This window comes from Neodiprion virginianus, chromosome 5 (genome assembly GCF_021901495.1).
Source record: "Neodiprion virginianus isolate iyNeoVirg1 chromosome 5, iyNeoVirg1.1, whole genome shotgun sequence".
Taxonomy (NCBI): Eukaryota; Metazoa; Arthropoda; class Insecta; order Hymenoptera; family Diprionidae; genus Neodiprion; species Neodiprion virginianus.
Genome location: NC_060881.1, coordinates 26,532,876 through 26,548,785, shown reverse-complemented (window position 1 = coordinate 26,548,785; position 15,910 = coordinate 26,532,876). Strand labels below are relative to the sequence as shown.

General features: G+C 39.3%; 2 protein-coding genes across 2 annotated transcripts; both read left to right on the top strand.

Moving 5' to 3' along the window:
• Window positions 1–3,640: 3,640 nt before the first annotated feature.
• LOC124305309 (uncharacterized) lies at window positions 3,641–11,596 on the top strand. Its single transcript, XM_046764563.1, has 3 exons — window positions 3,641–3,836; window positions 7,836–8,032; window positions 8,375–11,596. The coding sequence occupies exons 1-3, from the start codon at window positions 3,808–3,810 to the stop codon at window positions 8,536–8,538; spliced, it is 390 nt and encodes a 129-aa protein (XP_046620519.1). The 5' UTR covers window positions 3,641–3,807; the 3' UTR covers window positions 8,539–11,596.
• Window positions 11,597–12,464: 868 nt separating this feature from the next.
• Window positions 12,465–15,822, top strand: LOC124305306 (cathepsin D-like). Its single transcript, XM_046764560.1, has 9 exons — window positions 12,465–12,786; window positions 12,901–13,027; window positions 13,315–13,438; window positions 13,659–13,777; window positions 13,934–14,133; window positions 14,383–14,508; window positions 14,669–14,843; window positions 14,985–15,077; window positions 15,314–15,822. Exons 1-9 carry the CDS (start codon window positions 12,713–12,715, stop codon window positions 15,461–15,463), a joined length of 1,188 nt encoding a protein of 395 aa, XP_046620516.1. The 5' UTR covers window positions 12,465–12,712; the 3' UTR covers window positions 15,464–15,822.
• The last annotated feature ends 88 nt before the right edge of the window (window positions 15,823–15,910 follow it).

Sequence of the window (15,910 nt, the reverse complement as noted above, 5' to 3'; positions counted from 1 at the left end):
TTTTTTGAATCGTGATATTCATCCGGCGTTACTAATTCTCTATTTATCTTTCTCCTCTCGCAATTTCCTCAACGCTTTGCAGCGAGTATTTCTCGCTCATCATAAAAAGGGTTTGACATCGTCGCGGAAAGCGCGCACCCGCTCAAAACGTTTCCAAGAGTATAAACTCAGGTTTTTACATTTTTATTTTGTCCTCCCACTGAATTTACAAATGTTAAATCAGTATTTTTTTTCGTCCGATCATAAATACATTTAGGGCGAACGGGTCGAGGAATGACTGTTAAAAGAACAGGAAGACATGAATCTTGAGAAGAACAGACATCTGCAGCCTGGCCCAAGTCGTCACCTGCAACGCTTATGTCCCGACGCAGCTGCAGCGCGTTCAAGTTGTACTTAGCTAAAATATCTCACTCACGTAGGTTCTTAAGTATTGTATACGTACGCACATGCGTATAGGTTATTCATGTATGTGTATATACATGCATATACACGTATGCGATAACGTGTTAACTGGTAGCACGTGCTTAAGATCCTGAAAAACCAATAAAACGAAAAAGGAGGAACGATCCACACGTGCTAAGGGGACGTAATGTAACTTCTTATACATACATATAAATAAAGTTTGAAATTTTTTGTCATTATTATAATATTTTTACATGTTGAAATTCATCCATCTGTACCAAGTCGAATTACTGCAAAACATGTTATCGAAGACTTTAAGACCTAAAACAGTTGCAACAACGAAGTCTTATCGATAGATATTCGCAAATCCAGCGTAACGGCGAAAATTGGATTGTCAGGGAATGTGAATAAAAGAAAAAAAAAAAAATGACCTGGGAAAACGACCGACGCGATTTGCTTCTGCAATTCGAAATGTTGATACAGCAGAAATTGAGATTTGCGTTGACCGGTCGCCGACACTCGTTCTCGTAATGACTCAGTGGCGTATTTCAGAATATGAGACAATCTATGCGGCGCAATCTCGAAAATAAACCGTACCGACTACTCGTGAGCATACCTTATAGCTCTGGTCTACTCCGGTTTATGGAATCAAGACGGACACCGCGGGCCGCAACCCGCGACGCGCCTCTCAGCAAGTCCAGTAGAATTCCCACAGCTCGTTGTTGGACGTAAGCAGGTAAGTTTAATGTTGGTACTGCATGCGGCATACGCGATGATGCCGAGTCGGCCGGAGTGGCGCCGGTTAGCTTCGAATATGGCGTCGTGCCGAAACTGCAACGAAGATAGACGAAGGTAGCCGAGAGTTGCGCAATTGTGTTCGTGTGCACGGACTTGATTCTCACACGGGTATGAGGCGGGTGAAGAATCCACGAGCCGCAGGAAAATTTATTATTGGAGACTGTTCGAGCAATCGTGGGCGTTAATTTAACATGAAAAAATAAAAAAAAAAAAAAACAGAGAAACTGGAACACTGACTGGTCCTTGTTAGTCGCTGGAAAATTAAAAATTTTCAGTTCGGTTATACGTCATCTTTAGATTGCCCGGTCTGGACGACGAGCGGCGGAAAGGGAGGGGGCATTCGACGGGGATCAGAAAAGTAAGGAATCAGTCGATTGGCGTATTAGACAGATAAATAAATGAATACGATGGTAATGTTTAACGATAAGAATGGAAATTCCAATGCGGGGCTGTAAAGGTGTAACAATGAGGTAACACCCGAGCTTTTTTAACCGCGGAGCTGGTTTTCATTTCTTTATTTCCAGCTAAGATACGAACGAGCAATACTTTAATATTACACTCGTGTACTGTATTATGCCGGATAAGCAAATAAAGATTAGATAAACTTTCAAGCGTGTCGGTTGGTTAGCTCAACTGGTCACATAGTATGGAGAAGAGAGGAGTAACGAGAAAGTAAGAATATGTTCTGTAATTAAACCTATACGAATGTTGCAGCGTCAATGGTGGTCGCATAAGTTTCTTGTAGCTGTTGTGAGAATTTGAATTTTTTCGATGCGCAGGTACTGTACAGTACGCATACGCAGCTGCGTCTATAAATATATATAAATAATAAAAAAACGAATCGGATTATTTGAAGAGAAAGCAAGAGAGGAAAACGAAGGAGCATAAGCTAAGGATCTGTGTCTCATTTCACATAATTTTTGCACCGGCTGTTACCGAATTACTTTGTTTGGTATTTTGCGTTGCGATGACGTCTTTGCACGCGATTCGTACATGAGAACGGTGTTCGAATTGTGAAAAATTTGAATTTACGAGCAATTTCAGTTAAAATTCAGTGGCCGGTACGGTCATAGCGTCGAATAAAATAAGATGACATATAACAAGAATAAAAAAGCATAGAAAAAACCGCACTTGCGGTGTAGATTGACTCAGGTAGGAACGATGATTCGAATCTCCATCTTTTAAATTCTCTAAATTAATATTAGTCACCTCCAATTCTTGTGTTCGGTGCTTGTAAGCAATTGACGTATGCATCACAGCATAACCCCCCCCCCTCCCGCCACGCCATTTATTCGAAAAGCAGTAGCAACACCTAGCATTAGTTTTAACGCTCATTACGTACTCTTTCCGTTAAAATAACCTAATGGTATCGATCTATATCCGGCCGAATTCGCGCGTGCGCTCGACGCACGCATATCTATATAGTGACTTATGTACGTTACGCAGGTTACGCAGCTTGAATTTTCCACTCGTTTCACGTCGATAACACGTTATATGTATGCCGTATATAAGGCGTCTGTTGACCCATGCATCAAGTTTGAACGAGCGCGGAACATCCGAGCTGAAATTTTGAATTCGAAATGTTCCCGGAATTCGATATTTAAAATGATCGTCTGCAGCCTGGACGGTTATAAAATGGTTATAGAAACAGGGTGTCAACGCCTGGGTGACTACGTTCTTTACAAATCCAGTCAGATTCACGGTCCACGTAAACTCAAGCCACGTAAATTTCGCGGTGAATAATACGACGCTCCTTGGCACGACGATGATGATAATAATAACAATAACGACCACAACGACAAGCTCTCATCGGCGTTGTACACGTAGTGCATTAGATACATAAAAGATCAGCATTCCGTGACAAAGAGTTACGAGAATCGCATTATAGGGAGGAGCGAAGCCTGGGTGGAAGCCGTCGACCTCGCGGTGCCTTACACCTTGGCTTGGCACGGCATAGGATGGCACGCACAGCGTGGCACGTTTGGTTTTAGTTAGTGGCATACCTACCTACCAACGAACGAACGAACGAACGAAAGAACGAACGAGCGAACGAATCAAGCAACCGACCGGAAGGAGCGGCAGCGCGGTGCGCGAAACTTCTAGAACTCTCCGAAATTCCCCACCCCGTTTCCGCCGAGCGATTGCAATTGCCGAGCGAGTTGCGCGGTGGGAATATCGGCCTTTGATAAATTCTTAATAAAATAACGGGCTCGATACTCGATTTCGCGCACGTTATATCGCCGGCATTAGTTGTTCAAACGATTCGCGGCCCTATGCAACCGGAAAAGTACAAAATTCTTATCCCTCGATAACGGCTCGCTCATTGGTCGAGCCGCAGCGCCGCGGGGGGAGAAGCGCGTGCCGAGGCGCCATCTGGAATCGAGCGGGAAAGGAAGCCGTTTGAAGGCCGCCCGGCCGGGGGACGCGACCGTGTCTCTCTCTGCCATTTGCGCGTCAGTACGCGGCAGCGGAGTGACCGGGATTCTAGTGTGTCAAGCAAGCGGAGCTCGCTCAGTGTCTTCGACGCGTTTGTGACCTAGCAACACTTTTATTTAACCTATCTACGATTTGTGTTTATTGAAAGTAAATTTCAAAGGAAAACTCATCATGGCCGATACCGCCGCTGTTGATACCAAGTTAGTATATTGTGCACATTGCTAGATATATCCGAAACCGTGGACACGGCGAGTTACCTGTATGTGTATATCCCTGTGTGCGTGTCGGGTGTGTGTGTGTGTGTGTTTTTTCCAACTTTTTTCGCGTTAAAATATAAGACCTCGTACAAAACATTGCCGTTTACGCCTTTCGTACATTAGTTGTATATTTTTTCCTCGCTTGCGTCAATTTCTACATCAATTTGTCATTTTCCCTCCGTTCTTTTCTACCCTCTCTCAACGGCGGCGGGGAGGCAGGAGAGAGCTTGCAGGTAGTCGGCGGAGTGAAGCGCGGGGAAAAATACCCACGCCGCTCTTGCGCGGTAACGTCGCAGCGGAGAACGCGGATCGAATTGAACTTATTTTTTCTACATTTATACACCTGTTTCGGGGAAGATTATCCCGCTATATCTTCACCTACGGTCCTTTCCCACGTGTTAATGGCGGCGCTTTCGTACGCGTATCCATCTTCGCTATAGTTTGTCCACCTCCCGCCTTTCTGTTGACCATGCTTTTGCAATAACGCCATGGAAGTAAGAGGTAGAAAGAGAGAGAGAGAAAGGGAGGGAGGGAGAGCGGTGAAAAGAACTATTCCACGACGAATAGTCACTTTTTTGCTATCTCGTTGACTGATCGTCTCGTTAGCGCTTCTTCAGCGAACATTTTATACGCCTATGTTTATTTATTTATTAACACCGCCATCTCTCACGTAGTCGGTACGGCGTGCGTAAGCGGACAAACCGCCTTTTCGCCACCGACTGTACTGTCCTAGACTCTACTTACATCTACTACACTATACGCTGTGGTACAGTATGATGAAGCGTGCCTGTGGGTACGATGTACCCATGCCGACACTGTATATGACAAATACATACACAAACACACACACACGATGAACGCGACGCTCTCCGTTCTATCGATCGTTGTTTCTTCTCCGTGTGTCGGCTGTCGCTTTCAAAAGCGTTTCGTGTGTATTCTGTAGGTGTAGATATAGCGATGCTACATCCATACCTGGAAATAATCGTCGATCGTACAGCGGCGCTGCTAGCGATAAATTGTCCCTAAACGTTGAATAGGTGTTCGAATAATCATAACGACGTTATTGATAACGGTCACTTCCTTTCCGGAATATGTTACCAGCTCGTAATACAAAAATACAATTTTGTACACGAACCACTACAAACTGTTTACAAAAATGGTCCCACGTGTAACCCTGTACGTGTATTCTCTTTCCTAAATTCTATTTCTTCGCTTCATTTTCTCTCATTTTCGTTTACTGTTTATTCTCCATTCAACAACACCGCGGCCGTGGTATGAAGATGGAACCGAACCGTGCGCACGTCGGTTTATACGTTCCTCTCTACACAGCATTTCGCCGCGGTTTTATGCTTTGTTGTGTGCCGGTAGGCTGCAAGGTATCTCTGTGTGAGTGCCGTGAACTTCTCTCCATCGTTTGCCGCGTTCCACCGGTCGGCACGGGTCGGCCGGGGGCAGCGCCAGGAACAGGCACGGGTAGGGGAACGAGGCTAGAAGGGGCGGGAGGAGTCGAGTTGTTCTCGAGCTCGCCGCAACGACGCTTAGCCGCGTGGCGCTAACGTCGGGAGTTCCCCGTCCCTTAGCGATCCTCGCGGGTTCTCTTTCCCACGCGTTTCGACTACCGTAATTCGCGTTCTTCGCCGAACTGCTTGAATCACGTTACACACAGCCCTGTGTGTACGAATGCGTGCGCAAATGTGCGAATATGCTGCACGCTATAAATCAACCAAACGAATGAATGAATCGTAGTATGTATATGTCGGAGGTCTGGATGGGTTGGCTATTGCTCGCCGGGTTGACGTGAGCCCGGTAAATTGAAAAAAGTCCGAACCCTCCAGCCACAACCGATTTTGATTTATTGAATCATCGAAAGCCGATTGAGATGATTTCAGGTTGGACAGAGAATTGTGAATCCGCGTTCGCATACTGCCGGCGTACCGGTCCGTTTCAATGAGTTATTCGCTATTGAGGAAAATTCGTTGGATTGAAGATTGAACGGGGATATTTGAATATCAAATTATCTGCAGGCACAACCGAGTATCATGTGATCGTAGATTCGAAAACCTCAATTGTTTAACACCGCAGAGTCGCATCTCACTGAATAAACATACCCATCAATCATGTCCAACAGGAGAGATCCAATTTATCCGTACATACAAATAATGCAATTCATCCGACGGAGTTTGGATGGCTTGAAAAATAGTTATATATATATATATTTTTTTTAACTTATTTTTCTAAAAACGTTTCACGCATTGTCAGTTTTACTTTTCGCGCAATGAAATTATCTAGTTAGGAAGAAACACGAGACGAAACAGAGATTGTTAAATTATAACATTTTGAAGTTCGTGCAATGCAACGGCCATGATCGCGTGGCGAGCCGCCCCGGCGATGTTTAATGTTAACGTTCACGTCTTTCACAGTATGCGAATGTACGTACAGTGTACACATAGACATTTGCTATTTCTCCGGTCCTTATAGCATCTGTGAGAAGTTTACCGTCTGCCTGTGCTAGCGTAATTCTCTACTACGCAAGCGTTGGCGTACGAGCTCAGTAAAAGGGTAGGTGAAATTGCCGGCAGGTAAAGACTCCGCCAAAAGTATCGGAAAACACTTGGCCTCAGTTTTTTTCCTCGCCTTGAATGTAGTGTGCGATTTTACTAGTCGTGCCAACGACTTTCCGACAAGGTATTAAAAAAAGGATAACAAATCGCTGATCCCCCCCACCCTTCCGCTCCGCTTTCCTACACACAACCGCGCGTTATTTTATTTACTTTGCCCCGTGGGGCTGGATATATTTATTTCAATCCAGTAAGAACTCTCGGTATACGAAAAAAGAACTGCACGAGTGTTAAAATTCGTCGTCCATGCGTGTAAAACTGCTTTGCAAATTGAACAACGGTCCCGTATTTTATCCGCCGTCGTTGCCCAAAATAGATTTAAAAACGAGTAAAAACGTCTGCGTTTTTTCTTTTCTCTTTACGTTGCATTGCCGCGTAATTGACCATGAAAGTATTTGGATAAGCGTGTCAAAATATCTTAAGTAAGGCATTATCGTCGATGTAATTATTCATCTACTCGTAGTTGTTTTTTTTTCAATCTCAATCTTTTCCCCTTCGAACTTTTGCAATCTCTTTCCGATTAGCGGGAACGCGTATGAATTTAAATTCGAAACCCGCGATGCGAGAATCAGACGAAGAACCGGCACGAAAAGCGAAGCTTTAGGTTCTGAAACAATGTGAATACACTTCCTTATAATAATAACGATCATAATAATATAAGTCAGGTCATTATTTTACCGACAACGGTATGTGTGTATGTTTTTCTGTGTGCGAACGTATGTGTGTTGCATATTTACGTCGCTAGGCAGTCGGTGCCGGCGGAGCAGAGGTTCTCACTAATTCTTACGTTTAATCCGGGAATTTTACATATCTCGCAATATTAACCGTTATACGCGACAGTGGTTGTCAATCCTTTCCATAAAAATAACAATTATCGAATTTATCTATCGATTACCTTGTTGCATGCACGTGTATATGTATGTATGTATGTGTGAATGTATGCATTTCGCGTTATACACGCTTGTAACTTTGTCCCTTCACAACAGAGCTTCGTGATAAAAACTCTCTAGACCGACGTATATTATTCCTTTATCGCGCGTCCATCCCTCTTTCAATTCCCCTCAGGAGATTGGGGAATGCCGAGACTCCTGGAGAAGAAAAAGAAGAAACAAACCAAGGCATTCTGTACCCTAGAATTCCTATCATTATAAATTTTCTTTCATTCTGAACATGATTTTTGGCTCAGAGATAATGATGTAATGACCAAATCAACTATTCAATGTGTGCCGGAACCCTCTACGTAGCTTTAAACATGTACATTAAATCGTTTCTGCCATACTGATCCGTATCTCTTTCTGTTCCATTTTTTTCGCGGTACTCGAAGGGAAACGAAGACTGTCGCCACTCCTGAGAAGAAGGTTGTGGAAGAGGAGAAAAAGGTCGTAGAGGACGTCGATGAAGACTCGAAAGCGTCCGAAAACGGCGAGGCCAAGGAGGCAAAAGAAAATGGGTCAAACGAGGAGAAGGAAGAGGCAGAGGACAGCAAGGAGCCCGAATCAACGGAGAACGGTGATTCCACAGGTGATTTTTTTTACATACAATTTTTCACGTTTTTCAATTTAAAACTTAAAGATGTTTATTTTTAACTAACTCGTACCATGATGATGGATGTAGGGAGGATTGATAGAAAAAGAAACATTCAATTCAGCTGTTCAAATAGTAAGTGTATACATATAGGTATGTGTTTCACCCATGGCATTATACGGGAAAAAGGTATCTGTGAAATATTCAAGAACATTTTATAAGGATGACTATATGTATAACAAATGCAATTTATAGGAAATGAATTTATTCTTTTTCTGTACGATATTGAGCACCATTCTATTATGTACACACAATGAAATTACGTTCAATTATTTTCAGATGCGCCCGTGGATGCCTGCTGCATAAAGAGGAAATCGACGGTGTCCGCAGACGTAGTCGACGGATCACCGGCGGAAGACGGGAGCCCTGAGAAGAAGGCGAAACTGGAGGATAAAAGTCCAGAGGCGGAAAACAACGGCGGAGAAGCGGAGGCGGCTGCTTAATTTTGAACCTCACCCTCCCCCCGATATAAACTTACAAAAGAAAAACAAGGAGAAATACAAAACCAACCCTTTAAACTAAAAGTAATATAATAATAATAATACCCAACCAACAGTTCACTCGACAGGACAGGAAGAAGAAAAACAAGCACCAGAAATATATATATATGTTTAACAAGAACGTACACAAGTAACAAAAAAGAATGAACATAATGAAAAAAAATTAAGAAAATTAAATAAAATAAGGTTATTGAAAAGAACCGCTAAAGGAAAGATAGGAGAGCAAACGTGTACCTCTACCACTTGTTTTTACCATGAATCGTGTCGTAAAACTTAAAAATGGAAAAAAAACAACGAAAAACTCGTTCTGATTTAACTGATTGAGATATATGTACTGCATTATTATTATTATTATTACTATTATTACTATTACTACTACTACTACCTTTATTATTATGATTATAATTATTTTAAATTGCGTTATATTATATATTCGTGCCGAGTGACATGATGAGCGTGTGTATGTGCGTTATAACGTACGACTTTATGACGGAGAAGGAGAAAGAAAGAGCGCAAAAACTGACAGTTGAGCGATCTTCTGTGTGTGGCTTCAACACTCACTTTCATTATCAGATATTCAACTATTCCTGACCCATGCCGATTCTACCACGATTTCCTCACCGCTCTTTCGTTTTTATTTTTTTTTATACAACCTGTGTCGTCGTGGTATTAGATTGTAAATTACCGATGAACGACGTGAAGAGTATCACTGCGAAGGAAAAATTCCGTTATCTGACGCTTGAATGCATGTGTTTTTTTCCCCGAGATTTTTCTTTTTTCTATTTCATATTACTTAATTATCTCAGAGAATCGAAAACTGGAAAGTCGGTCAATGGTCAGAGAAAATATAAAGTGAACAAGTCATCGAAGTTGAAATACGTGTATGGGTTATTTTGTGTATAGTAAAAATCGCGGTTTGTGGAAGAAAAAAAACGACGTTCTAAACCCGAGGCGGTCTGAAAAATGATTTTCAAATGATGTCGTTTTGAAAATCGTGTTCCAAGACTCCTACGATGTTCTGTGGTATGCGTTTTTTAAGTTTGCGACGAACTAAGAATCATTTCCGAAACGCCACGCGTTGCTCGAAAACTGAAATTTTCGACACGCGTATGTCGCGCTTTCTAAGACATTTTTCAGAAGCGTGTCTAACTACGATTTTTTATGTCGCAAAACAATCTGTAGACATCTCTTCCTCTTTAATTAATAAACTTTTACACGAGAATTTCTTTTATTCTTCGAGGTGAATACCATCCTTACCCCGTATTATATTACACACGTCCATATCACATAGCGCTAATTTCTTCGCGAGAAGAGAATTAATTCTATTTTCGTTTGTGAAATCTATTACATTCCTGCGACGATAAATTAGATTTAACGAAACATGCTGTGCGCTAAAAATCACAATCTCCATTCTATGCTTTAGAATTTCGTCTTCCGTCTTTCTCCTTCTTTGCCAAAGTCACGTTTCAAAACCAACCATCGCATTTCAGTTAATTTTATGTTTTTTTTCTTTCTCTGTACACCTGCCGCCGTAAACATTTTGTTCAGGTCTTTTTTTTTACCATTGAATGCGTGACAGGAGAAATGTCAAACCAGGTTTGTAAAACCGGGTGTCAGTATGCCGTGCAAATTCAATCAAATATGTGAAGGTAAAAAAGGATGGAAATATTTCAAAAAATTCAGCTACATATTGCAAGCTGAAAATTATACATCGGGTTATTTGTTTGCTCGAGTATCGGTCGCTCATTTTACAGCAGTAACAAAATTTTTGTATTGAACGGTATTATTTGCAGTGTATTACTTTTCGGCAAATTCATTTATATACCATATATACGGCCGCAACACTAAAAAAAAAGATGCAACATAATCTCAGTATTTGGTAGTTTAGTATAAAAGGTAACTTGCATGATTATAATTATTACTACTCTTATCATTACGTTTGTTATTCTCATAATATTGTACATGAAGAGACGAGCAAGAGCAAAATTATTAGACATCAGTCTATTTTATCGACGATAATAATAATGTATGTATATTTAACGCAAAAGAAGAATAATCATTATCTAATTTTTAGAATGCGCGTGTCGAAGTTGTTTCTTTTTTCTTCTATTTTTTCCGAAACCAGCGTTCATCAAATTTCATACCGCGAGCTGCTCGATGAGTTGTAATACTTATATTGGCTTGTAAAAAATTACATTTATACCGGTTGCATTTAAAAAAAGAGAAGTGAAAAATATTGCATAACAAACATTGCATAAAAAACTACCGCATATTACACCTGTATGACTTTTCAGTCTCAATAGGTGCGACGGATGCATTTATATTATTTTAAACGTATTATATTGAATAATATTTTAACGGTAGTTAATAGACGAATAATATTACGTTTTGCAGACAGCTGTTGCTGCGCAAACAATTAATATATTATAAATTTAATTTCTAAAGTAGTAGAACGTGTCTATCTGTGTCGACTTAGAAAATTTTCGTTGTTTTGAAACACTAGGATAACGTGAAAAAGAAAGAACAAGAAAAAACCAGTAAATCGCAAAGTGATACAACCAGATTAATACATTTGCCGAAATCTCTCTCCCAACCCTTGCAAATTTATATCACTACACGGGGACCTGTAAAGAATTGAAAAAAAAATATTGCCACAGTTTTTTGACAATATGCGAAAGCAAAGTGCGAAAACAAATCTAACAAACAAGGTAATAATAATAATAATCGCATCAAACCTGTAATCAACCCAACTCTTACTGCTTATCTCCAGATTTTTTTCCTTCCAATGATGTCTCATTTTCGAGCCGGCAAAAAGACTAGATAATTATCGTACAAAAAGAAAGAAAGAAGCCAAAATAATAACAAAAGGAAACCTAGGAAATGCATGATACAAAAAATATGAAAAAGGAAAAAAAAAAAAAAAAAACAACAAAATTATATGTATATTGAAACAGGTGGATTTTATAAAATAAATACAATATGTAGAATCAAACGACGATATGATCTAATAATTCTAATATATCTTAACTAACGTTTAGAAGATAACAATAATAATAATAAAGATATTATTGACCTAACAAACAAAAAAGAAAAAAAAAGATGTACATGTACAGGATAATAATATTATTATTATTACTACTACTATATATATATGTATGTATATATATAAATATATATATATATTTGTGTAATTCAATATGTGTTCAACAATATATTGCAGACAAAACTAAACAGATTCTCTAGTACGGCAATAAAAATGTTCGTTTTAATTCAAGCATTCTTTACTTCTAAGCACGTCTAAAAATTCGATTGAAAATTCGCGGTCGTTAAGAATTTTACGTACCGAAATACGCCACCTGATAGCAAAGTAGCAGAAAATTACAGTTCCAGGATTGTATTATTTAAAAGATTAACAGCTTATCGTGCTGATTTCCAATTCTTATCCGCAGTTTGGTGCAAAAAATTAAAAGCCTGACCTCTGTTGAACGATTTTATTGGGCATAATTGATGGACGTGTTTAATCGTCATTACCGTACCCGTCTGTGGTGGGAATTGAACGGCAGGAACGCGATTTCCGTAAGATACGAACGTTGACGGAGAATTGACAAACTGTAACCCCGAAGATAAGCAGCAACCTAAATAAATTTTCGTTTTAAGAAGCTGTGTTAGCGATCCGGTAACTTCTTTATCCGTGGGAGCTGTTTAACATGCTATTTTATACGGCCCACGAAACTCGACTAGGGAACCTTCTTTTAACGGTCTTCAGTCAACGACATAAGGAATGGTGGGAATGGTCTTAATCCGGGGTTCCCTAAGATGATAAAAAAGTAAGACCGCGTTATCCGGGATTCCCCGCTTGAGTCACTCACGTGACGGTCCGGCATCATTCCTCAATATGCATTTTATTTCTATCTAGAATTACGATCAGGTCGGATCTGCCGCTGCTGGTGCAAACACGAATAATTCTTTGTGCGAAATTAACAGTAATAATAACCGTCCTTATTCGGCGAATGTTGATTGGTACAATAGTCGCGTGAACCGTATCAAAATACTTGTTTAATCGCTATTAATTCCAAAGTGGAGAGCACGAATTTTGGCATTCGAACCAAGGCGAACAATGACCAGAAATATCTGTTTCTGTGCCGCGATTACCGCAGTATTAATCAGTCTGTGCATCGCTGCGACCCTTGAGTAAGTTAAAATATGTACTATTGTCTAATATCATGATTCTTGTTGAGTTCTTAGATTCAATTCTTTCTGGAATGAATCGAATTCAAAACAGTTAAAACGATAAAATTATTGCAGCATACCGATATACAGGCAACGTTTAATTGTCGGTGATGAAACACGTGGAAAAAGTATCAAAGCAAGTGAAACTAAGCCAAATCCAGTATGGCACAACGATACGATCCCTCTGCAAAAATTTATGGATGTAAGTGGACCCATTAAAAATTGCACTTAGGCCAATCAAGTGATTAGAATAAAATTTCACACACATACTGTCTCTTACATTTTTTATCCAACATATCATTGTGAAACTAAACATCTTAGATAAATTTCAATACTTGTTATCTCAAGAGTGAAAGCAATGCAGTAAACAGACTAACATACATCGACTTGTAGTTTTATTTCACATGTATCATACGATTCTAAAAAACGCACACTGATACCAGGTATCGAGTGTCTTTTTGTTCCTATGTTGATCACGATATATTATAGGCAGAATATTTCGGAATAATTCGCATTGGAAGTCCGGCCAAGAATTTCAAAATGGTATTCAACACTATGTGGGGAGACACCTGGATACCCTCTGCGCATTGTGGATTATTTGAAATAGCCTGCAGTAAGAATTGAATATGGTTCTAGCAGGAACAATTTCTATTAAGCATTCCTTCTTAACCACGTACAAAACTCTTAGTTATAAATCAATATTGAATTGTATTTATAACGATTTGATTAACACGTTGCATAAAAAATATTCAAACTATATGATTTACATTAATGTTTCTTGTTACATAAGATTCAAGATCTTTCTTCATCAATTAACGTTTGGTTTAATACAGTGACGCATACGAGATATGACAGCAGTAGATCCTCATCTTATCAAGAAGATGGAACCATCTTTTCAACTGGAGACACAGCAAACGATCTCCAAGGTTTTGTTTCCCGGGATAAATTCAGAGTAAGAACTGTCTTATATTATTCCTTTTCGTATAAATTTTGTGCGCGAAAATTAATAATTCCTTATATCTTGTCAACCAGAGCAATTCGCACTTTCACCCATCTAATGAAGTGATTAATCTTATTAACTCAGCTCTTTTTCAATTCAAATTACTAGCTCGATCATTTAACAATAGAGAATCAAAGTTTCATCGAGATGACGCACATCCCTTGGATTCCTTATGGACTTAGCAAAGCTGATGGAATTATAGGTCTTGGTTTTCCAGACCTGAGACACATCAAGGCTCCATCTTTTTTCACAAACATGCTGAAACAGAAGCTTATCAATAAGCCAATGTTTTCATTCTACTTCAACAGGTGAATTTCACGTATTACATTATTCTACAGGAAATAAATTCGTTTCTGAATTTTGCAATTCAAACGTCTCTATACACGACTATCAATTTTATGTGTTTGAAGGCTCGGACAATAATGAGCTATTTCCCACTCTAGCAAATAATTTTATTGAATTGCAATGGAGAATATTTCGTTTCTAAAATACTCCAAAATAACCATTATTGTACTAGTAGTAAAAAAATAAATAAATAAAATTACACACAATTTCAGGGATGCGACCACAGAAAGAGCTGGTCGTCTGGTATTGGGAGCACCAGATAGAAAGCATGTTAACGAGTCAACACTGGTTACAGTTCCCGTGATAGGGAAACTTTACTGGAAGATCAAAATGGACAGGTGAATTTAGCGCACAGCAGATCTTTCAAAGTTAATTCATCAATTAATATTTCACTTTTCACTTTCCATCTGAATGGTAATAAGTTTCTTCTTGCTTATTTCGAGAATACATAATATAAATGGACAAAAACGATAACAAGGTTCGTTTTGATTCTTGCAGAATGGTTATAGATGTTAGGAATAAGTCTCATCCATTTTGCAAGGATGGCTGTGAAGCCCTTTTGGATAGTAGCACAAACACAATAATCGGGCCAAGGGACGAAATTCAGTTAATAAACGACCTGCTAGGTGCCAGATCATTCGTGCCAGCGATTTTCAAAATGGACAGATACATGGTAATATGGCGTAGATATTATTTTTTCGAACTGTACAGGGATTTCTAGACTCCTATAAATAAGTGACAGCTAAGTTTGTGTCATAAAAATTTAATGAATGTGATTTATTTTTTGCGTGCTGTATCACCTACACTGCATCAGGTGAACTGCAGGGAATTTGCAAAATTACCACCGATCGACTTCAAAATAGCTGAAAAGACTTTCACCATCAATTCAAAGTACTACGTTCAACATGTGAGTATACGCTATAACTTTATGAGATTTTTTTTGATTTTCACACCTATACCAGTCAGTAAGTACTTAAAAAACGAAAAATGACTGTATGAGCTTCATTAGTGTATGATATCTAGAAAAAGAAAACTGTGAAAAGGTTAGTGTTTGTATTATTACTTATTTCACTATGAGAAATACCAAACGAAGTTTTTGAATGGAACCATCTTATTTTACTAATTTTGATTGTGACTTTCCAGCTAACATACGAAAGTTTGGAAATATGCCTATCACCATTTGTACCGAGCGATGAGAAGTTTTGGCAACTAGGCGGAGCATTTTTAATGGAATTTTATACAGAGTACAATTTTAATCACGGTCAAGTGACAATCGGAAAAACTAAATTCTAAAGACATAATATGTATAGTTGACTGAAGACTCTCAAAGACTGTGAACCTAATGGGGTTTTATATGTCGTATGGGATTGCGTGTTAAACAGCTCCCGCGGACAAAGAAATTATCAAATCGCTAACTAGGCTTCTTATGGCTCCAGCCTCACTTACCCGTCGAATACTGGTAACGAAAGTTATCCCAGGGTTGACAGTCTTTATATTTTTCCGTCAACGTACGTTTATATAAATATAATCGCGCATAAGTTCCTTTTATAATGTTTATACAAATTTTAATTTTTCTCAAATAATGTATGTGTACCTACTGTCGAAAAATAATAAAATTTACCCGTGTGAAACATCTGCATTACGCTGTGTCACGTATCAAAGGCGAAGATCAGCAATGCAAACTTTAAATTTTCCTCCAAAGCTACGATCTATCGCTCTGTGCAATCGACTCGCTTATAT